Below are 27771 nucleotides of genomic sequence, written 5' to 3'. Positions count from 1 at the left end.
CGGCAAGGTGACCCTGCAGCCCGGGCCGGTCTCAGAGGGCGAGGGGGGCGGTAGTTTCTGCAGCTGCCGGTGAGGAGGCTTGGCTTGCAGCACGCGTGGGGGAGTGAAGTGAAGCGCTGAGAAATGAGAGAGCTGCGTGCGGACGCGGATTTCCATGTAGCCGCACGGTAGCCGTCCTGACCTGTCAGCATCCACCAGGAAGCGTTTTATCAGAGCTGGTGTCAGGCACACGGGACTAACCCGCGACAAGCGGCCTTGGTGGCCCAGTGATGGATGCGGTTCCCAAGGAGTGACTGGACAGGCCACTTCTTCAGGGCTGTTGTCTGTCCTAGTCTCTGCCTGGTGAGGCTTTAGTTGCTATTCCACCCTGGCGTTTCAGATGCCTGAGAATCCGCCCTGGTGCAGTGTAGGGTTATTTAGTTCAAACATTAAATACAGGATACTGTATTCCTTTGCCCTTTGGGATGCCTGTCTCTGCTTACATACTCACATGCACAGAGGAAGTACTTATGTATCGCTCACCCCCTGTATGAATTCATTTCATAATATATACGGCGGCCATTTGGTTTGTCTGTGTTTTTCTGAATTGCAGCTTGGTCCTTTAATTTCCCCCGGGTAGTGTGCTGTCTTTTTGGCAAGTCCTTATCTTCTGACTGGTCATAGCACCCCCACCCCTCTGTTCTCACAGTGGGAGGAGAAACACCTAATGTATGGGAGTGGATGCTACCATCTAACCCTCTCATTGTGGCTCAGCAGCAACTTTTTCACTGAATATTAAATTGTAGGACTATGAAACCTTGTTGCCACGTTATATCTTCAGCATTATACTGGTCAATGCATTGCACCATTGGAAGATACCAGATAAGGTCCTAAAAGATACCTGTGGCTATGTCTGCATCCATTACAGTTTTTGTGGAATTCCAAAATATTCAGCAGTTTATTATATAGATAAAGTGTTGATTATGTACTCTTTCACTGATGGAATCTAATATTATTTCTGCTGTAAAGATTCCTAGCATGTGTTTCCTTAGTTCAGTGATTCTCAAACAGAGTATTACAGCACTTTGGGGTGTCCTGAGTGAAACCGTTTCAGGGGTGCTGTGGGGCACCATGCAATGTTAGCATTATTAAGAATGCAAACATGATTCATAAGATAAACCCAGAGATTCAAATAGGAATCCTTAGTGTCAAAAACATTCTGACTTGTTGTGATCTTTCTGAATTCTTTGCAACAGAAAAATTGCTCTATTATTTTTCCATCAAAAAAAAATGAGTGAAAACTTAAGAGCCGGCATTTTCCAAAGGGTGCATTAAATCTAAAAAGGTTGACAAACATTGGTTCTAGTTACTTCTTATGTGTTAAAATAGTCTGGCTATTAAGAACTTGTATCATTACAGTTAATTCTCTGCTTTTGTCCTGTGTTATTCTATTACAAGTATATAATTTAAATTGTATTTTCTGTGATGCATTTTATAATTCTAATAAGACACGGTAGAATCTTAACTCTTACTAAAACAGATGCACTTGGTAACACGTGATGTATAGCCTTAGTCTTTACAATTACAGTTTTAAATTAATTAATATAATCCAAGTTATTTTAATAATTAAATGAGACCATTAAAATGATTAAATTTGTCAGCAAGCATTAGGTGAGTTCACACTGCTGTACAACTTGTATAGACACACAGGTTTGTTTATGGAAGAACTTAGTCTGCAAAACTCTTTTAACATGGCTTTGATACAAAATACTCTGCTGTTAATGCAACTAGTATGGGATATCCGGTCACCTGTTCTTGCTGGCATCTTCTCACTCTTAAATCTCCAGCTAGCAAAGTAATACTAGTAAGCACAGTATGTTGGCAGAAATTACATGATGCCAGAGATAGAGCACAAAACCAAAGGGCTATTTTTCAATTTAACTGCTTAAAGCTGGCAGGAGCTTTTAAATGCACTGAAAAAAATTCTCTATTGCCAGACCATTTACTGACCTTTATATTTATATTTATATGTATTAGTTTGCCTTTTTTAAAATCTATTAATGTTGCGACAGGGCATTCACAGAAACATCCACAAAACCTGATACACATGGGCTGAATTAGCTGGTTTGCCATTCTTTCGCTGGTCTTTGTTCAATAGTATTATTTATAATTAGCCATGGCTACATGCTCTACTTTTACACAAGTCATCCTGAAGGAAGCTAACAGAAAATCTTCTCCCTGTCCCAGCATTAGGTTGCAGCATATCATCCCTTCATAGTTGCATGCATAATAAGTTGCTTTTCCCATAATAATAACATTGTTTCACAGAACTTTTATGGTGTTTTCTACCTTATCTTTTTCAAGAAAAACACCATTGTGTTACAAAAAAGAAAAAGAAACCATTATTTTCCCATACATTTTTGGGAAACCCATAGTCCTAAACTGCTTCCTTTATTTTGGGAGGGTGTTCCTCATATAGCTGTCTGCATTCAAGTTTGCCGTTCCAAGAAAAAATAGTTTGGAGTACTACATTTCCAAGTGCTTTGCTCTTCAATTTTGAACATGGATGGCTGTGATGATAGTTAACAACATGAGTTTCTACAGAAGTTCCCAGACAGCTTAACCCCAAGAGGCACCTATACACATGCTTCGGGGCAGGGGGGATGGGGGCATTTTAATTAGAACAGTTTTCAGGAGCCACTCTTATTAAAATGCCTGCAGTATCTTGTGTATTCAGCGTCCCACATTTCATAATGGTAGCAGGGGTTCTTTAACTAGAGCTCATTTGATGAGCTTTAGTTAAAGTGCCCCTGCTGCTGTTTTGAAATGCAGGAACACTAAATATGAGACTATTAATCGAGTTTGCACCATCCCACTAAGCTTAGAACACATCGGAGCACATGTAAAAGTACCCAAGCTGGCTACTTGTCTGCAACTACACCCTCTCTGGCATACAGCAGTAGTTCAGGAAGTGGTATCTTTCCAGAAGTGTTTTCATCCTAAATCAGGGGTAGGCAACCTCTGGCCTGGGTGCTGGAGCATGGCACACAAAGGCATTTTGTTTGACACGCATGCTTTGGGGTGGACAGCAGGGAGGGGGCCAGGGCTGGGGCTGCGCTGCCACAACAAGGATTGGGCCCCTCATGGCTCCCTCGCCATCTGCCCCTGGCATGCCAACATCTTACAAGTCAAGGTTGCCAAAAAACGTTACCGCCCCCTGTCCTAATCTTTAAAGGGCCAGGGCACTCTGCTACATCATTATTTAATTTTCTTTTAAATTACAATAAATCAATATTCAAGTGACCATTTCACCTGAACAGGGAAAACTTATTGTAAAATTTAGCAATCAAGTAGTACAGAAAGCCAATATCTGTTTATACAATAGTCTTCTTAAATGTCTTCCTTTAGGATAGTTTGTTCTAGAAATAAATCATCATGTGAAAAAATCATCCTCTGTATGAAATTCTACACCCTTTCAACATATTTAATTGCAAGTTTTACTGTTCAGCTCTCCAGAGACATGTGATATTGGAAGCATACTAGCTCCTAGACTGTAAGGATTTGTAAACCCAGTTTCTCTTCCCTTTAGTGAGTACAAGAAAAACAGATCTAGAAAAACAATGCATGTCTCTACATGCATTTCTCTGCTTCAGTTTGAGCATCACCCTTGAGTGTTCTTTAGGCTTATGTCAGGAATCTTTCAGTTATAGCTGGGAAAGTAAATGCAAACATGTGGTACAAGGTGGTGGTGAGTACAGCCTACTACTTTAAAGGAATAGAGCAACTGAAACCTCTACAGCAAGAGCCTATTACTGTCTGGGATATGCTACATTTAAAGCCCAGGAGGGGAGAGATGCACAACATGATTAGGAGGAATTCAGATGGTCTCATTCACATATGAGTGATTTGGGTCTCCCACTGTACCTCATCTGCAGAAGGTATAAATTGTTTACAACCCAGCTAACTGATAAATGTATCTGTATAAATTGAAAGTTAGGAAGTGTAAAAAACTGATAAGGAAACCTAAAGAGGTCAAAAATCCTCATCATGACAGGGCTGAGAACAGTAAGGATTTTTTTAAGTACATAAGGAACAAAAATGCTCAAGTAATGGGATAGGTCCCTTACTAGAAGGGGACAGTAGTATTGCAATGATGCAGAAAAAACAGAAGTTTTCAATAAATATTTCTATTCTGTATCTAAAATAAAGCAGGATCAGATGAGGACTACTTTCCAGTCTACTAGTAACCACAACTAATTTTAGATGGCATCTATTAAGAATAAATATTTTTAAATGAGCAATTTGGGATAATTTGTAACCAGGGATCCTACAAGAGATCAATGAGGACTGCCCTGCTCTTATTTTTTAAAATAAATTTTACAACTGTGAAGAAATTCTAGAAAATCAGAATAGGGTTAATATACTACCAGTATTTCAAATGGGCTAATATGATCACTTGTGTAATTATAGACAGATTAGCTTGATGTCAGTAATGGGAAAATAATGGAAAAAAGTGTTACAACCTTAAATCAATAAAGAAATAAAGAGAAGAATATAATTAATTTAGGTCAGCATAATTTTATGGAAAATCAGATCTTTTCAAACAAAATTTACTTCATTTTATGCAATTATAAAAGCCCAAGATTATCTGTACAGTGACCCTTAAAACCAGATATATAAAGTATTTGACCTAGTACTGCATAACGTTGTTATCAACAATCTGGAAGCAGCTTCAGAGAAGAAAACAGTGGTACTTTAGTCGAGGGGAGAAAGACATAACAAGGGGATTCAGCTAGAAGTCAAGGCCAGATTAAATTAAAAATAAACCACAGTTTTTTAATGGTGAGTGTTATTAACCATTGCAACAAAGCAATGGCAGGTTCTCCATCACCTGTGGAAGGTACAAGATACACTTGTGCTGTACCTAGTTAATTCTGCTTCCCAGGGAGAGGAGCTGTCCCTGCTTCCTTTGCCTGCTTGTGTGAAGGCCAGTGAAGTTCCATGGCTGTAACTAGCCTTGGAGAGTTGTGGCATGCTTAGCTTGTCTGTAGCTGGCCTTTCCCCCATGTAAAAGAGCAAAGTTCCTTCTTTCATGCCATCACTTAAGTACTTGTACAGAACTGGCACTTGATTCATTTTAATATTCCACCATTTCTATAGACTTAATCTTCCTCTCAGTTGCACTGATGTCAATCAGGAATAATTCTGTTTAAGTCTATGTAGTTCTACTAAGGTAATGAAAAGCTGAATAGATCAAAGGTGTGCAGTCCAGACCAATTTAGTGAAGCACCTTACTGTACAGAGAATGAGGCAGAACTCCTGCATAATACCCAAGTTTCAATTTCTGAATCAGTATTTGTCTGAAAGATTCTTCCAAACAGTGAACAGGGCAGCTGAAATACCATACATCCCTATAAATCCGTTTCCTGGTGACTAGATGGGTTTTAGTAAAATAAGAATCATGATAGATCTTTTTTGTAGCTGTACACACCTGCCTAACTTCTTCCTCTTCTGAGAAGCAGTGTTTCCCATATATGTCATTTCCACATATCAGCTGGCACCAAATCTCTTATTTTAGAATAGCAAAGAATACGCTGACTACTCCATCATTGTCTACAAGGTACTGAAAAGAACCAAATGGAGAAATGTGGCCTCGCGGCATCTATAACTCATTTATCTCCTTCACTCATGATATCCTACCTTATCATAATGCTGCTTGTTATGACCTCTTCCTACCACACACAGCTGAAATGCTAAGCTAAAATGAAAATTGAGTTACGTATAGAAATAAATACTGAAGGACCTCACTCAACTCCCCGTAAGGAACATGTTTTAATATGTGTTTTAAAACACTTTGTGGCCTTTCAAAAAAATCCTCTGGCAGGTCCTGATTCAATGACAATATCCCTGAATACATTCTCTGATATAACTCATACCATTAAGCCTATTGGCAATCATCAGCAAGGATTTCCATTTCTGGGTTTTCCATTTCGCACAGAAAAACGCAGATTTTCCCCTTTGAAGTGGGAAACCATGGGCTTTCCCTTTTGCAAACAGCTCTCTGCAGGCTGGCAGAGTTCCAGTCTTCAAGCGCTGTTGCAAAAGGGCTCTGCAGGGACAGAGCCTGAGAATCTGAGGGAGCCAGGACTGGCTCATGTTCACTTTTCCTCCTGCGGCCTTTGGGGTAAGTATGGCTTTTGGGGGCTGGGGACCCTGTCTGGCAGGTCTAGGGGTGGCAAGGGGTTGTGGGTCAGGAATGAGGGGAACCAGTAGGGCTGGCAGGAGAGCAGGCAGAGCAGGGAGGTGCAGGAGATACTGCCAGGGCTGGGGAGAGCTGGCAGGGGGGCAGAGCAGGAGTGTGTGGGAAGGGGCTGGAGAAGGGGCGGGGGGGGTCCACAGGTGCTCTCAGGCTGCACGGGGGACCTGGGCCACATCTTGGCTCTGGGAACCAGCCCTGTCAAGCCCTGCTTGAGGTAGGGATGGGTGCCTAGGTCTCTTATCTGCACGAAGGAGGAGGTGGTGGCAGTGGGCATGGCACTACAGCTTTAGGGATGCCAAGGTATGCAGGGTGCTGCCCCTGTAGCATCCAGTGATCATCCTGTCCTGTGCCACAGGCCAGGGCCAAGGCAGGTGCAGGCTCTCTCATAGCCGGCCATGCTGCCTTGTCCTGCCATGGCTCGTCCCAGCTTGGGTTGGTGGTGGGGTGCTGTCCAGCTGGTGTGACAGTGGTAGCTGCTGGCAGCTCCACTGGGGCTGGCACTGGAGGTAGCAGTGGGGGGAGCATGCTGCACAGCAGGGTGCAGGGAGCAGAGGGGAGGAGCGGTGCAGTCAGCCCACATGCACCCCGGTGACCTGCCAGCCACACTGACTCCAGGGGAGTGCACCCTTGTATGGCCAGCCACTGGACAAGACAGTACCTGCCGGCAGGAGCTGCACCACCCCCAGCCCCACACCAGCACCTCAACACATTTGGCCCTGGCCTGGTGGGTCGCAGGAACTGCTCTGGGTGGGTGTGGGGAGTGTGGTGGGCCAGGGGATATGGAGGTGGTAGCAGAGGGTGTGTGTGTGTGTGTGTGTGTGTGTGTGTGTGTGTGTGTCTTAGGCAGGCCCCACCCCCTGATCGCCATCTTGGGACTGTACTCCTTAACTTCTGACCCTCGTCACTGGAAGTCCCTTCCCTTGCCCCCAGAAATGCTCCTTTTGGGAGGGGGGGAGGTTGTCATCTTAGAATGAGAAAAAAACAAATCTTACACTAAAAGTCAAGTCCTTCCTATAACATTTTAAGTTTAATATAAAAAAAAATTGTCATGATTTCTGTATGTGTACTGTATATGGAAGTGTCCTCTCCTGCAGTCAATGCAGGCAACACTATGGTGTGGGTGTGTGGCATTTGTGGGGAGTGAGGGAGGCTGTGCGGGGTGTGGCGCAGCAGCAGGCAGAGGTGCTCAGGCTGCTGGTGTCTGGCTCCAGCCAGCCCTGCACATCGCAATGAGGGGCACAGCCCCTGCTGGACTGCCCGTATTGCAATGCTTCCTGCACTCGTGCAGCATGGGAGGGAAGCCCTCATGCTGGAGCCGGCTGCCTTCCCCACCCTAGCCAGTTCCAGCACTTGGGGCCACGTGAGAGTGGAGAGTACAGGCAACACAGATGGCCTTGCAGGGGCTGTGCTTCTTGTCTCCATGTGCAGCACTATCCAGGTCCAGGCACCAGCACTGAGCATGAGTGCCCCCCACCACTGCTGCTGCTGCCCCCACTGCCTGTTGGGGCTGCGCACCATGGGGGGAGTGTGAGAGGGGTCCCCATACCCATACGCACCACACCCTTCCTCACACCCACCCGCTGCCCAGTCGAGTTCTGTGCTTCCACCAGCCCCGTGGGCATGGACTCCGCAGTGCTGCCAACCCCAGCCCCACCCCATGCTCTGCACTCCTGCCCAGCTGCAGCCCTGCAGCCCCCCACGTCCCGCTTCCCTACCTGCTGCCTGGATGGAGCAGGACACCTGAGAAGCCTTCAACAGCAGCCTCACCCAGTGCTAGTGGGGTCGGGCCCTTCTGCCCACGAGGGTGGGAGCAAGGCATGATAGAGTATGTTGGGGGTGGGCGTAGGCACCTCGCTTCCACCCTCATGGGCAGAAGGGCTGGGTGGGGTACAATTTGTTGCGGGGTGCTGCAAGCCAGATGAAAGTGCCTGGCAGGGCACATCCAGCCCATGGACCGTATTTTGCCTGCCCCGATGTATTCTCTTTTCTTTTTTTTGTGCGTTTGAGAGCACTTTGTGTAATCACAGGGCTCCATACAGCTCCCTTATACTTCTCAGGTGTTGCAGAAGGGCCAGAAACTCAGATTCCCCTGGCATAAGGTTATTTCCCACTGTGATAAAGTCAGAGTAAGGGCATAATCGGGCATTGTTGGGAGCCTGGCTAGAACCTTACTTAAGCAGTCCCTGACTGGTAGGGTCCTTTTTGAGGGCCATAGCTAGCTGGTGAAGAACCAGCTGCAGGAGCATGGAACTGCAAGCTGCACCTTCACTGTATCCAGTATACACTGATGTAGATGAGAATCTAAGCCTCTCCTGCTGTGTGCAGTTAGTTGTACAAGACTACAGCCCCCTTCTAAGCTGTCTTCCTGGCTCAGCAAAAACTACATGATTCCTGTCTGTCTTTAGGTAAAGTTCCTGTCAAAACCAAGTTTGTAAAGCACTTCAGAATAAAAGGCGAAAATAGGTTATATAGAAAGGTAGTCTTCTAATAAAATCAGACTACTCTCAAATCATTTTGAGCTGTTTAATACCTTATTTTTGGGTATTGTGCTTGATAGCTTAAAGGTTTTGCTTGTTCTTATAACTTATTTGCTACAATTAACTTGCCCCCTCTTGAATTGATAGACTTCAGATAAGAAATCAGGAATTTTTTTTATGTTATTAACTCAGATCTCCTGCTGCTAGGGCTTCCAAGGGAGTTCTGGGACTTGACCTTAAGCAATGTACACCTGCATTGTAAAAGGCTGTGGTCATTTAATCAGACCGATTAAAAACTAATAAAATAATAACTGGTTTAGACATGTTACTTCTGGTGTCAGCATTGGTGCCAATGTTTTCTAGAAGTTTTGACATGATTCCATTTTACTAATTTGGGGCTTTCAAATCAAGGCACAGAGGACCTTTTTAACATTCCAAATAATTAACCTCATTGTTTTTAAAAGGCTAGCCTGGAAAATAAACAGTAATCACACATGACTTTGTGGATTGCACTTGCACAGGGGCAGTTACTTCTTTAAGAATTTGCTATCTACTTTTCTCAACACCTGATTCTATTTTCTAATTTTTTAACTCATCTGGACAACATCTGTTGCATTCCCTTTCTAAATCAGCAACTGTTTTATGGAGTGAAATTTAAGCCAAGAATTGATGCAAAGCAATATTCTATTCTACCATTAAATCATGCCATTTAAACAAAGTTTTGCATAACAGGTGGCATGGAACAATGTTTGATAGAGCCTGGGGGTGGGATTACATATCCAAGATTTTTCTGCCAGTTTAGCTATACCAGGGGTGTCCAACCTTTTTGAATGTGGGGCCGGATCATGAACTTTTTATCATCCAGTGGGCCGGTGAGCCATATTCAAAGACCTCACAGGAAGCAGTATCACATCACGCCCCCCCCACCCCCACAAACGAAAGTACAGTGTTTACTTTCGTTTCCCACTGCAGCCTCAGAAAACGGCTTGGAGGGCCGCATGGTGGCCCGCAGGCCATATGTTGGACAAGCCTGAGCTATACCTTCTCTTCAAAGGACAGAGGTTAAACCAGCAGAAGCCATCTTCTTTAGGCATTGCTGTGTTCAGACTTGGTAGAGTTTTCTGGTATGGCTACGTTACCTAGGGGTGTGAATATGTTTTTTGTTTTAACCAGACCTGAGTCTCAAATGGCGTAACCTTTTCAGAAAATCTATAGCGTTCCTGTTTCACTTCTGAGTTTTATATAATTTTTAAAAATCTCTATAAGCTTTAATTTAAATGATAAAATAAATTGTGGCATTTTCTACCTCTAAAAAATCTGACCATAATGGAAAATACATATAAAGAATACACTTAGAAATGACCATTTTTATCATTTCTAACAAAATAAAAGAAACAAATCATTGAGAACTTAAAAGGAAGAATTGAAGTGATCAAAGGTACATGATCAATGCAGTTTACCTTGTCATTGGTTTTATATGCATCACATATAAAATGTATAATGTTTGTGATTTATTCAAGTATTATATTAAGCAGATTTTTTGTTCTACTTTGGGCTGTTGAAATAAAAGGAAAAATCTTCGATCAACAGGAGAATTGTCAGTTAGGAGCAGGTAATCTTTTGTCAAACTATTGAAAGATTAAGTTCTATCTCAGGCCACATTCCTACGCATGGGAGTGTGAGGAGTGGACCTGGGAAAAGAGGGTCAAGATTCAAGACAGAATAATTTTTATGCAACACTGGGGGCTGAGAAATGCAAGGATGCCAATGAAAAGGAAAGGGGTCAGGTCAAACAGCTTTCCCTGTAACTCCAACAAGTGCTTTTGTAAAATATTCACCTTTCATAGGCAACAGTGTAGAATGAGATTTTAGGAAGGATTTGAATGACAAAAGGGATGTAGAAGGGACAACAGGAGTAGAAGGCAACCTGGCTGAATGCACAGACAAGCACATAGACATAGTGAGAGAGGAACTATCTGGGGGGTCCAAGCTTGCCTCATGAAAGGAAACACAGTATGAAATGAACTGAAGAAATGTAGATTTAGGGCCTCATTTACACCGTGTAGTCAAAATATCAGTATGTGACTATCATAGCCACTGCAATATCATCTCACAAGTTCATCTCCACATTCTCTGTGTCCATCTGTGAGTGAATAGAGGGCCTTTCAATGCCTCTTACTCTGGTAGGTCACTACAAACTCAAATAAATATAGGCCCCGTCTCCTATCTTCTCATTTTAATACCCCCACTCCCTTAACCTTGAAAATACTTCAAAGTCCTCTTACCACTTTAATACTTGTTGCTCTTAACATGTAAGCCTTTTTTCCTGTTACTATGCTGTGTCAGCTAGCTGTGCCTTACCCTGACCGTTCTAATTCAGTTTGGAGGCAGGACAGGCACAGTAGCAGACAGTAATAAAAGGTCTTTATAAAACAAACAAAATAATTCAGTCAAGCTGATTTTGTGTTTTATAAGAACCAAACCAACCCTAGTTTTGACTAGGTTTTGGAAAATTGAAAGCCCTGCACCACAGCATAGATGCAAACCCCTCCTTGTGTGCAAAAGAAAATACTAAATAGGTGAAAGGCAGTTAAAGTTTTATTTAGGGAAGGGAAAATACATAATGACAGGGCAGGGGGAAGGGACAGAAAGGGGGAGGAAGCTTGCTGAAACTAACCCTAACTCTACCCCTGCCCCACGTGGCCACCACCTCACAGGAGTGCGGGTGGGGGGAAGCTTGCCTCGCCGTCCCCTCCGTCCCCCTCTGTCAGTATCCTGCACTGCTGCCGCCTCAAAGGAGCAGAGCTGGGGTGGGGGGGGAGGGTGTGAGGCCTCACTCCCCCACCCCGCTCCATCCCCTCAGTTGCCGCTGTCATGGTGGCACTCTGTCAATAAACCTAGTTGAATGTAGTATCAGACCTAACTGATTTGGGTCAAATCGGTTTATGGAACTTCTGTCCCAGACTCCCTCCTGGTTTAAGTTAAATCAGAGTCCCCCTGCATCCCACCATGCTTTTCAGCCTTGGGCTGGGCTGCCTGCTCCAGAGAGCAGGACTGGCTCTGCCCCTCTTCTCCATAGCCAAAGCTCCAGCTGGCTGAGAAGAAGCGGGGATTGCAGCCAGGAGACAGGAGCGTCTGCCTGGCTTCCCCCTGCCTCCCACCCCCAACCTGCTGCTCAAGCAGGGATCCTCCCCTCCCTCCCCTCTCCCACAATATGGACCATAGCAGCATGGATCCTAGCCAGCATCTGGTCACGGTCACACCACCCTATACTAGCTAACGCTGAGAGGTGTCTGTGTCTCCAATTTCACTGGGACAAAGGCAGGCAGAACAGTGTTCGCTTAGGACTTTTTGGAGCTAATCAATAGGTCAGCTGGTAACGTCCCTCCATTCCTTCTTTGGAAAAAGCTGTTTAAGAGCTTGAACTAATGAGGGAGGCTTTTGTTTCCTTGATAGGCTGATAAATCCTGTGTTAGCAGCCCACCGCTGGCTTGCTTGTCTGTCAGTTTGCTGTAGACAGTATGAAGAAGCAGGGAGATGGAGATTGAAGAGCTCAGTATCATCAATAGGTGCATGCACTCCACACAAGCAGTCCTCCTGTCCTCCCCACTGCCCTTTGCCTCAGAGTGGTAGCTGGGGGCTAGGGGCTGGCAACACTCCCACCCCTTGAGCAGCCGGCTGGGAAAAGCTTGGCAAAGGCTGCTTTCCCCTCCCCCTCCAGGAACGCCCCAGCTGGGGACTGTGCAGGTAGGGTGGGGGGTTAAACCCCTTCCTAATCAGGGTGCCTTGCCTGGGCCTGGCCACCTCCTACCACCACCAGCTCAGTGCTGTGGAAGGGAAAGGACAGCTCGCTCTAGTGGCCCCCAGCTTTTAGCCTGAGCCACTGCAGGCACATGCCTTTATTTCTTGATTCAAAAGTGAATGTCTATCCCCTTGCAAATTGATTCAAGCTCTGCAGGTTAGACTAACCTACAAAGATTGAATCAATTCAGGCTCAGGCTTTTTGAATGTCTGTCCCTAGCCCTTGAGTTCAGGCGGAGACTTAAAGTGATGGTTAGGTGTGTCTTGTTACATGTTAAGTCGGCTGCTAGTTTTCTGTACTTTATGGCAAATAAGGTATTGAGACCAGAGATCAGAAACCAGGGTTGAACTCTTATGTACCCACCCCATGTTGTCTATTCCTTTCAATATCTCTCACTCTAATCATAGTGACAGATTCCATGATCCTTGTGACCCAAAGTCCCACTGAAGTGAGCCAGTGAGGAATGCAGTATGAGGCTTTTTGTCATGGTCAAAACATGGTATTTTACTAGAAATTACTAGTTGCAGCATCATATATAATTTCTAATGACTTCACAGAGGCTGGGTTTGATTCACCTTTGCTGTCACAGAATGGTACCAATTTTACCTTTCAGTAAAAGTGAGAGTAGCTGCTTTCCTAAGGAGATTCCTCCCAGGGCAGAATAGCCAATTTTACCCACCATTGGGGGCATCCCTGAGCATCAGTTTGCAATTGTTGCCCCAGAGATGTAGTAATAGGGTGCATTTTCTGAAATGTCCCTAGCCCAGTCTTCCTTTGGGCCAGCGTTAGCATAATTTGGGCCTGAATCAACCCATCTTTCCTTGAAGAAATGGTGTTTTTCTTTCCATATTCATTTTTAATATAAGATGCTATAAATGTTCTATCTGATACAGAGGCAGAAATGTACATCTATATTCTGTATGTGCAGTTATTTTATAAGTAGCCACATTCTGCTTTTGCCAAACCAGCCTAGAGATTGTCTCTTGTATAGACAGGCCCAAGCTAGGTTTACACTAGCTAGTTCAAGCACTGATAGCAGCAGAGCTCAGCAGGGGTTGACCTTCCTCAAGTAGTTACATAAGGTACCAGCAGGTTTCCCAGCCCATGCTGAGTCCCATGTTGAGTCCCATGCTGAATCTCATGTTGATGCAACTACACTGCTGTAGTACTTAGGTAGCCAGTTAGTTTAAATGTGCTGCACTCCCACCATGGATTGTTGTGTAGATGGATCTTTAGAAACTGACCCTGGTAGGTACAGCACACCTACTCTCTTTAACTTCAGTAGGAGGGACAGGCACTGAAGACCTTTCAGAATTAGTGTTTAAACTACTTAATAACTGTATCTGATTAATTATTATAAAAATGTAATAATACCACCAAGGTAGTGTTCTGTAATTCCATCAATCTGACCAACGTAAGTGGGCAGAAGTTTGATAAGAGGTAAATACTAATCACCCAGACTGCACAAAATAGAAAATCCGACCCATGCTTCAGATGTTCACTATATGCAAGCTGCTGTTACAGTATGTTTCATAACCTGCATTACTCATGGTCCTTATGTTAGCTCAGAATATCATATAGCGTTAGCTTGTGTTACTATTCATGGTTCTGCAATAAAATTTTGCTACACTAACTTTAAAGTTGCCAGCTTGGAACCTGATTGGAGTGGAGTTACCAGCTATGAAATAGCATGAATATATACCTTTTCTAATTGAATGTTAGCTGTGCTGGCTTGGGGAGGATCACTTATGGAATTCAGGCTCAATTCAAAATTTGAAATGGAAGTCTTAGACCTAGGTATTCCCAAATTAATTAGAACAGCATAATTGATGCAAATTCTAAGCAGCTTTACTCTGATGTGGTTTAATTATACCAGTAATTGAAAGGACAAAAATTCTTAATTAGGCAACAAGAAAGCAAGAAGAAACAATTTAAAATGGAGAAAAAGCTTCTGTATATTCACTCTTCACTGTGGAATGCCTTATTTGCTGATATTATTATTATTATCCAGTCCAAAGCTCACCACTAATATTTTTCTGATACTTATCTTCTCTGTTTATTCCCATTTGCTCTACCATAATCATCTCCTAACAATCCTATTGCTATAGCTTTCCAAATATTTGCTTTCCAAATGCAGTTTTTAAACCAGGATAAAGTTTAAAGAACATTTTTTCCCTTGCCTTCTGATATATGAGTCAAAATAATAAATTCTACTGGGTCACTTGTCTAGCACAGGCTGTTCATTCACAGGCAAAAGTGAAAGGATCTTCAAAATTATTTTTAGTATTTTTTTTGCATAGATTGATAGCTATAAAGACTGAGTTTAAAATTCACAGAAATACTCTTCTATATGTCAAGACTAAACTTACTTCCATGATTGCATTTTATTTCATAAATACTAAGTTTTATAAGAATTGCAACTTTTCAATTTACACTAAGCCAATTTATATTGTTGCTTTAATTTCTAGTACTAACTTAATCTCTATTTTGTAGAATATACACTATTTATAATTTAGTTGTTGAAAAATGACCAAGCAATAAAGTGTATTTCATGTTCTAAATGTTGCAGAATATATATTGTACATTCTTTATAAAAGTGTTAGCCATAAAATGTAAATCGCTTACAAATACATCAGTGATATTTCCATTCACTTCAGTGGGTTGTAAATTAGGACCTTAATTAACATGTGAAGAATTCTGAGCTAAGGTATGGTTTGGTGCACACATCAGAAGGCCAGAAAAGGTCTGAAAGCATTTTTATTGGACTGAATGAAAGAGAAAATTATTGTAATCAAGAATTACATTGTACCAGGCCCTAACATTTTACTGCCTCTGTGGCCACAAACTCTTAGCTTTACCTTTCCTAATTTACATGCCTCAAAGATCTGTTGTGAGGAGTAACTGGCTAATATTTAAGTTGTAAGAATGATTATTATACATAAAATAATAAAAGATATTGTAGTATTACTTCATCCAAACTCACATTGATCTAATATTTTCAAGTAAATTGTCCATATAGTAGTGCATTGAAGTCTATTTTAAAGTTTCTGGCTGTTGTTTTCAGAACTGTGTCTGCAAAGCAAAAAGCTCCTGCTACTGTGATGGAACAAAAGGTAATAAGGTAAGACTGAATATATTTTTACCCCCAAGCTTAATATGAGCCAGCTATCTCTACTAAACAAAAGAGTACCTCTGTAGCTCTCTCCATGTACCCAGCCTTGCCCATTCTCCACTACACTCTTAGCCAAAAAAAAGAAAGTTGAACCTTGTAGCATGCACTGGCATTTAACAATCTCAGGCTGTAACAGACCAAGGGCAGAAAAGGGTTTCAGGGGCTGTACTCTAATGTAGAGTATCTTGTTTGCAAGCCCTGTTTTATAGTAATAGAGCTCCAGCTCAGGTAGCTCTGCTTGATGCCGACCACAGCTGGAAAGGTAAGGCTGTCTAATAAATAAGTTTTGAGATATAGAAATACTAAGTGTTATAGTTTCTACTGGTAGAAGAAAAGTAGCTAATTCACAAATGAGTGCAGCTTTTTAGAGAAGTCCTCACTATGGTTAGACTGCCCCTCTGTACTATGGCAGTTGGAATACCAAAACAACATTGGTTAGTCCCAGTCATATATTCATAGCTTTTCAGACATAAGTAGCCCTTTTGGTTTATAAATATTTTCATGTGCAAAAGTGCTTGCTGAATTAGGCTGAAAAGAATCTCGCAAATCAGGCTGCCATACACAGGTTTATTACAGCATAATGTGCACTGCCAACTGTGGCTTGAGAAACGTGAATTTTAATGGAAAAGTTAAAAATATATACACCAAGTGATAACTTATTAATAATTATACTGCTCTTCAAACTGAACTGAAAAAAAATGTTTTTATTGGTCTAACTTTGATTTAACTAAAATGAACTGTGAGACTGAGAAAAATGAGAATATCACAATTACCCACTAAAAGACTGAAAAAAAATTAAACAGTGTATTAAGTAGACAGTTATTAATAAAAATGTGTATTGAGGGTATAGGTGTTCAAGAAGGTCAGGATAATTAGATAATTCAGTGTGCCTAACAAACTCTGGAATGTTAATAAACCCTTATAGGATCACAGCTGTGTCAGCCACAACATTCAGGAATGAAGATAAAGCTACTAACACAATGTACAAATCAGTAAAGTGCTCAAAAGATAAAACTACAGGTCAAGAGTTAGGGACCCCTCCTATCACTGGCTTCTGTGGCAGTGTATTTTTGCTGAATGAAAAAAGGTTCAGGGCTTTAATATTTTTCATAAATTAGGACTGCATGCCATCTAGTGGCAGATTATGGTATAATACAATAATATTTTTTCGTGGGTATTTGGTTGTAGCCGTGTTGGTCTAAGGACATAGGCAGGCAAGGTTCTTTGAGTAGATGTGATACCTTTTATTAGACCAACCGAGTAGTTGGAAAAAGGTTCTTGGCAAGCTTTTGGGTGCAGTCACCCTTCTTCAGGCATAGGGAGTCTCCGCTGTTCTGAAACTCCAAGAAGAGTAATATTTTTCCTATCTTTTTTTAATCATGCTGAATAAACTACTCATTTTAAGAAGCTAAAATACTAACTTAATTTCCTTCCTTTTTACTTATCATTTATGTCAAACTTAGTAACACAATGATCATTTACAAGATGGATCTAACTGATGCTTTCATAAAAACCTGTCCTTGATCACAACATACACAGGGTATAAAATAGCATTTCTAATCTGTTTTAAAAGTCAAAATGCTCATCTGCCTGAGAAGAACTGAATTTCTAAGACATATTGATAAAACAATGAGAAAATGTCTAAAAGCATGAATAATGAATGAATATCTCCATCTTATTTCCCCAGCTTTTATATCATTTTCTGTTGTTGTTGTTGGTATTTGTATTTTCATAGCTCTAATCATGGACCAGGACCGGGCCCTATCATACTAAGGGCTATATAATACAAAACAAATAGACAATCTCTTCCCAAAAGAGCTTAAATCCATAAATTGTTATTTTTAACCTGCATGCATCCCTTTGAAAAGGGTCAGAAAATAGTTATTTACAATTATAATTTTGCTAAAATTTTGAAGATGAATTCCCCTAACTTAAATTCTTCTACCTCCTCAATGCCTCTTTTGTTACTATATTTTTGTATGAACGTGACATCATTTTATCCCTTATGTCTAAGCTGAAAATGTCAAGTATGGTAATACTTGTGAAATAACTTATCCCTCAAACAGCACCAAGACAACCAGCATGGATGGAAAGTTTGCTGGGAAGCCTATTCGAGTTGGAGGACAAAGTGTCATGCCATGCTACTGTGTGGTGTTCATGTACCTCTGCTTTAGTAAAGCACTTAAATATTTGCTTTTAATCCATTCCTGTTCAGACCAGCATTTCAGCATGTGCTTACTTTTAAGATTCTAAGATTGTACATGTGTATTAGGGTAGCCTCTGTGCTTTGTCATAAGCTTAAATGTAGTGGTCCAGATCCTGATGCTTCTACATTCACAAAATAGCACCCTACTCCACTGGGACCTCTTGCACTAAAAAGCATGTGAATTCGGTGGGGACTACTCATGGACTAAGGAACTATCCAGTGAGGATGGGAGTATCAGAATTGGCACAGTGATGGGCAAATAAAAGTTAATAGGTGCCCAAAATAACTAAAACCTCTTAAATAAATTAACGGAAGAAAGACAAAGATATTTTATGGGCTTTTTTGTTTTGCTGTTTACAGGGTGAGAAGGGCTTTCCTGGTGCTCAAGGTCCACCTGGGATCATAGGTTTTCCTGGCCCTGAGGGGCCTCCAGGGCCACAGGGACCCAAGGTAGGTTCCTGAGCTGAGTGTGTGTCAGCAGGTGTACGTGTTTGTGCATAAGTGAGGATGGGATTTATGTAGAGAACTGTGGAAATAATAAAGGCCATAAGACTGTCCTTTGTTCAAAGCAAACAGGCTCTTACCTGCTCTCCACAGCAAAGTGGCAAGGCATATAATAGTAACAGGCTGTGTGTGGCTACCCTGGTAGAGCTGTTCACTTAGGATCCCACTGTAGTTCCTATTGCCATACAAAACTTATGTGAATTAACGAGTGCAAGCATGTCATGTGTCCAGGTCCTTACACTCTCCCATGCAGTTTACATATTCCCACAGCCTATTTATTCCACTGAGTGATTGATAGTGAAAAATGTTTATATTCTGTGGATATTTTTTTCTTCAGCCAAAACTTTGGAATTTTAGAACTAAAGTAAATAGTCCCGTTCTGTGGCTCTTACCTCACTCCAACTTTTTCCTGCTCGCTAGTGTGTAGCTTGTATTGATTTACATAATAAGGGGGGTGGTGACATAAGAATAAAAAGCTAAGTATAAGGAAGAGTAAACTACCAGGAGACCTCTCACCTAAATCCACTTAAGCACCTACCTTAAACTTTTCTTACAAGTGGCATGATTACAGAAAAACAATAGTTAGATTAAATATTTTCATTATTTTGATGCTTGTTTCATTGTGTTTTAAATACAGTAGGGAAGTGTGTGTGTGTGTGTGTGTGTGTGTGTGTGTGTGTGTGTAAAAGGGTGGAGGACAAGCATAAGGAACAAGCATAATAACTGAGCCACAGATTATAAGGTAGAGAGATTTTCTAACAATTTCTTAACAAAGAGCTCTGTCTACCATCCTTAGAGGTGGAGAAATCAAAACTGATGCAGCAAGAAATAACAAAAAAGGGAGAAAGGAGAGTAGATAATACTCTTTAAAGGCATTCCCTCTTTAATTCCAGTGAAGCAAAGACTGGGGATGGTGAGGGAGGGGAAAGGGAAGAATATGATATACAAAGGGAAAACACCAGGGAAGGAACACATTTAAGGACCATGTTAACTTATAAGTAAATGAGTATAAACAGGCCACAAATAATGTAGGCTGGGAATGAGAAGGTTTCTAATTGTCATAAGTTCTCTTCTTCTAAATATCTCCCAAATATAATAATGGTGGTACAGTACCTAATTTTTGGCACTCTACCCACTTTTAAGATAGAGTTTTATCAGTTTATGAAAGGGATTATTTATCAAGGATTACTAGGACTGGAGCAAGGGACTGGATTTAGTCATGCAAGAGGTCCTTTCAAGCCCTCTATACTTAAAAATCCATCTGTTTAGCAAATGCTAAGTTTATTACAAAATCAAGGTATTGAAATTTATCTCAAAGACTGTTCTGTTGTCAACAGTAAATCACCTCCATGAACAGCAAGATTACTTTGTGTGTAAATAAATCCTGTTTATAATAGTATTTTGTTTGCACATTGTTGCAAAATGTGGTCCAAATTTCTTGCTGTGTTTACAGTTATGTCAGGGAGCTCATATAAATTGATTAGCTATTTTGTTCAGTTTTTTGGGCCTGCGAGCCACATAGGGAGTTTTGCTGAGCTGTCATGGTTTGGGTCAGCACCCCTTCCATCCCGTGCAACAGATCACCAAAGCTCCCTATGTGGGATGGGGTCCCAGCTGGGCTGAGAGCAGTGTTCAGGAGCAGGATGGGTGGATAAGGCCAGAATCATGGGGCAGGGTCACAGGGGGGTGATGGTGTGGATGCTGGGGCTGGGGCTGGGGCAGAGGCAGAGCCATGATCTGCTGCCCACATGCCCCTGTGACAGCCGCAGGTTCTATGGGTAGGGGTGTGCAGGGAGTGGATTGCGGCTCAGCCTCAGCTTTGGCCTCACTCTGTCACCACCCCAAAACCCTGAACTTGGCCCTGGACACAGCTCCCCATCCAGCTGTGGCCTCATCCCATCTGCCTTTTTGTGCACCCTGCCATGGAGACTCTGGGATCATGGGGCAGCGACAGCGCAGGGCCGAGATAGAGCCATGGTCTGCATGCTCCTGCCCACAGAACTGGGGCTCTGCCCTGACCCTGGCCCCACGTTGTCACCATCTCACAACCCTAGGGGTTTCCATGGGGACTGGCTAGGACCTGTATGGCTGGATGCGTGGCCGAGCAGAAGGGATGGAGCTATGGCCAGACAGGGAGTTGTGTCCAGGTCCAGGTGGACAGGATGGGGCTGTGGGCATATGGGGAGCTGTGTCCAGAGCTAGTTCTGGGATCTTGGAGAGGTGACAGATGGGGCCAGGGCTCGGAAAGAGGCGCAACGTGCTTCCTGTACACCCCTGCCCACAGAACCAGCTCCCATTGCAGGGACATGCAGGCAGCCGCTTGCGGCTCTGTCCCAGGCCCCAGCTCCTCGTTGTCATCGGCCCAAGGTCCTGGGGTCTCCCTGGCCCTGCATGCCCATCTTGCACCCAGGCACCACTTTCCACCTTCCCGCAGCCCCATCCCAGATGCCCAGGCAACCACCCTACCCGTGCAAGTCCTGACCCTGTTGGGGGCGGCAGGGGGGCAGAAACTCTGAGGGTGCTCAGGCAGCGGGGCTAGGGCTGGGGCTGGCAGCTGCAGCAGATGGAAGGAGCCACCACTTCCAGGGCTGCTGGGGAGTGTATCTAGCTGCCATGCCACCCCAGCTGCGCTGCATGCCTAGGGGCAATGGGAACAGCTGCACGTGCCATGGCATCTGAGCTGGGCAGGACTGAAGGACCTGCTACGGGCCAGACAAAATCCCTTAACAGGCCGGATTTGGCCTGCGGGCTGGATTTTGGCCTCCCCTGGTTTAGGGCCTAGAATCATATAAAAACACATTTTGGTATGTTAAGCTCTGGATAGTCTTCAATTCCCTTTTGGGTGCAATGGAAAGTTTTTGATTGTTATCTATGAAGCTTGATATTTAACTCTTGCAGTGACCTTTCCCCCCCATATTCTTGTTATTGTGGGTTTTGGGGGTCTATGATGGGATAAAACCTCTCTGAATAATCAGAGGGGAATAAGACACTAGCACTAGTTGTGGCAAACACTTTTTAATTTTTCTAATGTGCATATGAGAATAATATAAATAAGTGATTTGTAGATGCTGACCTTAATATTGCAAAAATTGCACATAATTTTAATATAAGTTACTTCCTGTTTGTGGTTTAGGGTTCTCCAGGGCTTATGGGTTTTCATGGACATAAAGGTGTAAGGGTAAGTGTTAGTTAGATAACTTTGTTATGGATTGTGTCATGTTAACTATTTATGTGGCTTACTAACTATCAAATAAAATAATGTATTACTGATGGTGATATGCATTTGTGTGATATTTATAATGTCTGCAATGTATGCTAATGTGCATTTGAAAGATGTGGCACTGAACATATCCTCTTTTAATTATTTCCCTTTTTTTACTTTGTTATGCTATACATGAGAGTCACTAGTGTGCTTATTCAGTATTTATCTGACTTTGGTGTTCATCTTTGCTGAAGTTAGATTGGGGAACCAAGAGGGTCCTTTCTGGCCTTAAAATGTTTTAATCTATGCCTAGTTTGCAGATGCCAGTCATATCTGCTGTCCTAGGGGAATGGTTGGGGAAAATTAATTAGTCATTTGAAAAACACTGGACTACCTTCTTAATGTTCATTTGGTTCTTACAAGTGGGGTAATGTATATGATGCATTCATTTTTTCCTAATTTTGTAATATTCTTTCTCTGTCTCTTTCTGTATCATTAGGGAAAGCCAGGATTACCTGGTTTTTCAGGTTCCCCGGGTCTTCCTGTAAGTAAAATAAAAATAGATTTAACCAATTTTGTTATAAATATTGACTTCTGTATTCCTCAGCGCACTGTCAATATTCAGCATTTTGTTGTCAGTTAATCTAGAGATAGCAATCTTGATATCAGCGGTTCTTATTCATTATAAAGTTGTAGGAACACATTGAAAGTCTTCTGAAATACTGCATCAGCATAAACTATTTCACTGTCATCATAAAGCAACATACATGTTTATTAACAAACCGCTGACAATTTTGCGTTTTATTTTAGGGTGAACCAGGAAAGGCTGGTCCTCCTGGACAACCAGGTATTCCAGGTTGTGATGGCATAAAGGTAGGAGCCAAACATTATACAGTGCTTCTGGGAATTGTTAGAGGATGTCCTTAGAAATATAGGGATGCTGCCAAAAAAGTACTCTGAAATGCCTTTTTTCAAATCCATTGGAAATTCCCTTTGTTCCAGTTTACCACCTCATTGATTAGGACATTTTTTATATGAATGTCTATGGAAAGGAAAAAATGTGGTAATCACTTGTGCAACCATGTGTAATCTTTTCTCTGATGTTTCCCTATCCTGAGGATGCAAGACAAGGGTGAGTTAGATTATAAATAATTTCTCTAAGCAGTTTGAAACTCTTTTATCTACTGTGCTTTGTAAGCCTTCATTTATAATATGTCTAGACTGAAAACAAACTGTGATTAATGTCTTTATTTTCAGTTTTCACTTTTTTTGACCCTGAAATAGCTTTCAGTGAGCCATGTAGTCAACAGTACTAGATATTCTAGAAGGGGGAAACATCTTGTTAGAAGTCATAGATTATTGAATAAAATGTGTCAGCGGCTCTTGTAACAAAGTTAATAATGAGAAAATGTTTATTTTCAGGGTGAACAAGGATTTCCAGGGCTCCCAGGGAGAAAAGGTGCTCCGGGCAGGCCAGTAAGTGTCTAATATTAGTGACAAAATTCAAAGTAATGTGCTTTTCTATCAGATAAAGCCTATTCATCCAATAAGTTTCCCAATCTACTTCTGAGATAGTGGGCTGTGGAAGCCAACATATTTCTACCTTGAAAATCTAGGAAAAAAGGGCTTATGGTCCATTTTGCAAAGTGACTTATGTTTTGAAGTGTTGGGTTTGTGGGGGGGCCCTATTTGAGACTTCTTGGGCCTGAGCATCATAGTTGATGAACAAATGCATCTTCTTCATTAGTATTGTGAGTGCGCAGTGTTTTCTGAAAATTGAACACTGTTTCCCCAGTTCAGGATTAAACTGGAGGCAGCCTTACTAATAGGTACTCTTGAAAATTAAGTAGTAAGGTCCAGAACCTCAAAGAGATTTAAGCATGTACTGTAAATACCTTTGACCTGGGTCAGCTGAAGTCAGTGACTTAAATCCCAGGTGCCTTCTTTCAGAATCCTTTGTTTTTACCTTAGATCTTGATTTTCCCTGTCAGATATTTCAAGAAAAAAAATAAACTGGAAACAGGGGATTAAAAAGGAACATTCTGTCACATTTTATGAGCACAAAACCTGATCTCCTCTAAGTTGTATTTTCCATTTTAAAAGATCTTCCCATTAAAAAACAGTCAGGTCTCACAAACTAAACTTACAATAGTTTTTAAATACTGAATGTTACAGTGGCCCACTTTCTAACAAGAAGTCTTTTGTTCTGAGACTGTAGACTGTATATATTGAATAGTATACACTTGGTACTTGTAAAAACAAGTCACCCGGTCAAGGTTACCCCTATTTGAATATGTCTTTATCTGTGTTACTCGTTACCTTTTCTATTAAAACTAAAGCTGTTGTTATTCTTCCTAGGGTGTTGATGGCATTAAAGGAGAAAAGGTAAATTTTTATTTACAGTTATTAAATATTCATTTATGATCAACCATTTATCTTTTTAATGTAAAAAAGATTTGTAAAAGATGTGTGATATTTGTCTACATCCGTTTCAGCTACAAAATCTATTTCCCAGAAGTACAGAACAATTAACACCAGAACATGGCATATAATATATTCATCAATATTTCATGTTTTCTGATTGCTGATATCATGATTTCTGATTTCTGATATTCCTGAATGCAAGTCTGGGAAGCAGCTTGCTGGGGTTGGGTGGAAGAGGGGAGAGGAGTATCCTATGTTTTAGCTCTAGTAGCTCAGTGGTCAGGGCACTTGCCCAGGAAGCAGGACATCTAGGATGCTTATACATGAGCCAGGAGGGCTAGTCCAATGCACTGTAATTATGAGTAATTACCACGCTTCAGCCAGCCTTTGCATTTCATGTATCAGCATCCCCGCGCTTCTAAAATGACAGCAGGGGATGCTTTAACTAAAGCTCAGTCAACAAGTTTTAGATATAGTGCCCCCACCACCATTTTGAAGCGCAGGGACACTAATACATGAGACGCCCCAGGCACTCTTATTAGAGCCACTCTCAGAGCTGCTTTAATTAAAGCGTCCTCCTCTAGTCCCAGACCATGTGTAAAAATGCCCCTAGATTTTATACCCTGTGTTTAAAGGGGGTTTGAACCTACATCTCTCTGGTTTACCCTCTGAGGCATTGCTTTTGAAGCTGAACCACTGTCCCTGGCACTTAATTCTCATTGGATAAAATAGATGAAGAGCCATGCAGTGGGTGTCACAGGCCAGCTGGGCACTGTAAGTGTATCAATTTAGTTGCAGGCTGACTGGGTGCTGCAACTGTATCAGCCACTGGGCTGTTTGGTTTGGGATGAGGAGGCAGAGTTGGGAGTGAAGCAAAGGCAAATTTATTATAGCTTACACACACAACAGTTATCAGAAAGATAAATGCGATAAGCAGATAATGCAGTATTAAAGAGCTAATGGTAAATAATAACAACAGATAATAACAACAGATAGATGAATCAATTCTGTTGCAGGCCAACTGGGCACTGCGAGGGTATTAGCCACTGGGCTGTTCAAAACAACAGATAGACAGACATGAGTTGGCAACTTATCGATAGTCCCTCGATGCCAGTTGTGCGCCAAGTGATTCCAGCGAAGTCAGGCATCCCAATGGCCGTTTTGTTCCGTCCTTCCTGCTGGTCACCTGATGCTCGCGCTTTTTATACCTAGTCTTATGCTAATCTGTTGGCTTTAGAGCCACTCACAATTTTGCCCTATAGCTGTTACCCTATGGGATTGAAAGGTGTTAAAAATTATCATAAAAGGTTACTACCCAGACTCGGGTTTATCCAATAAGCAAATTACAACGCAGCATTTTTAGGTTTGAAATTAACATTACTAAACCGAACCCTTTTAGGTTTTTCTGAATATACTTTCTTGGGACATGCTTTCCTGAAATGTGTTGGATGTGCCAGGCGGTTGAATTCAGTTTTATCGTCAAGGCTGAACCCTGAGCAAAAACCGTTAGGTCAGCTAATCTTGCAGCTACAGCTTCGCCTTTGGGGCCCAGTCAGTTCCACAAACAGTTAGTTTTATCATTTTGGTTAAACTTATGACAGACAAGTTACATTTGTGGGTTACGAACTTACAAGCTTTATATTAGCTAATAATGTCTATTAGGCAAAATACCAAATGCCTCCAAGAAGCACGTATTTATTGCTTATTAATCCCTCTGGTTCTGCCCATCACAAGTGGGGGAGCTTTTTTTTCCCTATGTTGGCAGCAAGAGTCCAAACTAGAGCAACATCTATTCCACTGAATTGCACACCCAATAACTTGTTCTTGCCTCATATCTCCCTCTTTTGGCTGCCCTGAGGGCCAGCTTCAAAAGGAGGGGTGGAAAGGAGACTTTATAGTGCCTTTTCTATGATATGGTGATTAAAGTGCTGTGCTGGGAAGTCAGAGAGGGGCAGATTAATATGCTCCCCCACCCCACCCAGCCCAGAATGAGGGCATTTTAGCATCAGCTATTGTGGTAAAATGTGGGAGGGCTCTCCTTCAGTGTCTAACACCCATTAGTCATGAGTCCTGGCCAGCCACATTTTCAGGACTCAGATCACTTACTTGTATAGAATGGGCATGTGTGTAGCTGCATATGTGCCCAGTCAGTGTGTAGCCTACTGGCCATGCTCAGTCCATGTGCACATGCTTCTTCATCTGCAGTTCAGAGATAATCGAATTGCAACCTGTGTGTAAGTACCAAAATTGCTACTTACATGGCTAGAAAATTACCATTTAGGCACTCAAAGGGAAATAGAATGCTGTTCCAGGTCCCTCACTAAAAACACTCACAAAACCATACAGATAGTTATCAGATATCCTGGGTAGGAGATTTAGCACACAAAGGAGTGCAGAGATAATTGGAAGAATTATTGTTGATATGTATATTTGTGGAGGAAGTTGCAGACAGAAGCAGTTCCAACCATAAGCAGGAAGACTAGAAGCAAGGAAAGGAGCCATTTCCTATGAAAAAGCAAATTATAGGGTCTGTTTAGTACAGGGCCTGTTCAATTTCTTCCAGAGTACCTCAGCATAGTGCCCCTACAACTACGCAGCTTTAAAAAATGAAATACTGTGTGCATAAGGGGCAGGACTCTAGCTTTTATTTCTCCCTAATCTTTGAAGGTGCCTCACAATTTGAGGTTACTTGGAAAAGCAAACTCTGCCTGCATATTTGTCAAGGAGCTCCAAAGGAGCACCATGAACCCTTCCACCATCTTGCACATCAGGAAAGCAGCTGTATCAAAAGCAAATCTGAATATTTTTGGTCCTGATTCTTCCCTGCATTAGGCCGGTTTCTGATCAGTGTAATTGTGGACTTCAGTACAATTACACCAATTAAAAATTGGAGTAATGCAGCAGTGAATCGCACCCATTTCCTTTAAGAAACATTTATAGTTTCCTTAAAAGAAAGCAGTGTTGTTCAGAAACATTATGTCCTAAGGCGTGAATTGCTTTCAGCCTTTTAATAGTGTTTTTCCAAACTAAAAAGCAAAATTGGCTTCCAAAGATTTTATTATAAAGAAAACAAGAATGTTTTTCTCTCCCATCTAGAGCAGTTCTCAACCTTTTTAGAGTAGAGGCACCCCACATTAGACTTGATGCATCCCTTCAAAACATCCAGCTCTTAGCTTTCACACATTTTTTACTATGAAAAAATAACAGAGCAGTTCTTCTGTTGCAAAGAACTTAGACCATAACAGATCAAAATGTTTTTGACACTATAGATTCCTATTTGAAATCTCAGGGTTTATCTTGTAAATCATGTGTTTGCACACCTAAGAGTGTTAATATTGTGCAGCACCTTTTAAAAGTCTCTAACAACAAATACAGATTAAGAATCACTGCTCTGAAGTAACTTGCATTGGTACAGAATCATGCAAATGTTGCATTATAACAGCTTATATTGGTACCCTTTGATACCAATACAAAGTTATGTCCATCTATACAATCAGTGTAGAGATTTGAAGTGTACATAAGTAATTTGCAGTTTAATGAAATAGTTTATAGAATTATCCATAATAGACAAAAATACATTATGATATCCTGATATTGGAGTTCACCCTTATTTATTACTGTTGAGAATTTTACAACTTGGTGTTTTGAATTACACAAAGGAATTCCATAATATAACACTTCATCAGACTTTTTTCATTTTCTTTTTTTCAAGGGATGCCCTCCAAGTGTATATGATGAAGGTGATG

General features: G+C 41.8%; 1 protein-coding gene across 1 annotated transcript in view; it reads left to right on the top strand.

The window, feature by feature from the left end:
• The first annotated feature begins 15584 nt into the window (after nucleotides 1-15584).
• Nucleotides 15585-27771, top strand: part of COL4A3 (collagen type IV alpha 3 chain) — a 90261-nt gene continuing 78074 nt past the window's right edge. Inside the window, 8 exon segments of the mRNA XM_025200433.1 lie at nucleotides 15585-15638; nucleotides 18256-18345; nucleotides 21533-21577; nucleotides 22101-22145; nucleotides 22412-22474; nucleotides 23024-23077; nucleotides 23960-23986; nucleotides 27738-27771. The exon segment at nucleotides 27738-27771 is cut by the window's right edge and continues 11 nt beyond it. Coding sequence (XP_025056218.1) covers nucleotides 21548-21577; nucleotides 22101-22145; nucleotides 22412-22474; nucleotides 23024-23077; nucleotides 23960-23986; nucleotides 27738-27771 — 253 coding nt within the window. The 5' untranslated portion in view covers nucleotides 15585-15638; nucleotides 18256-18345; nucleotides 21533-21547.

This window comes from Alligator sinensis, unplaced genomic scaffold (genome assembly GCF_000455745.1).
Source record: "Alligator sinensis unplaced genomic scaffold, ASM45574v1 scaffold596_1, whole genome shotgun sequence".
Taxonomy (NCBI): Eukaryota; Metazoa; Chordata; order Crocodylia; family Alligatoridae; genus Alligator; species Alligator sinensis.
The sequence above is the reverse complement of the archived record's forward strand: the minus strand, read 5'-3'. Positions and strand labels throughout refer to the sequence as shown.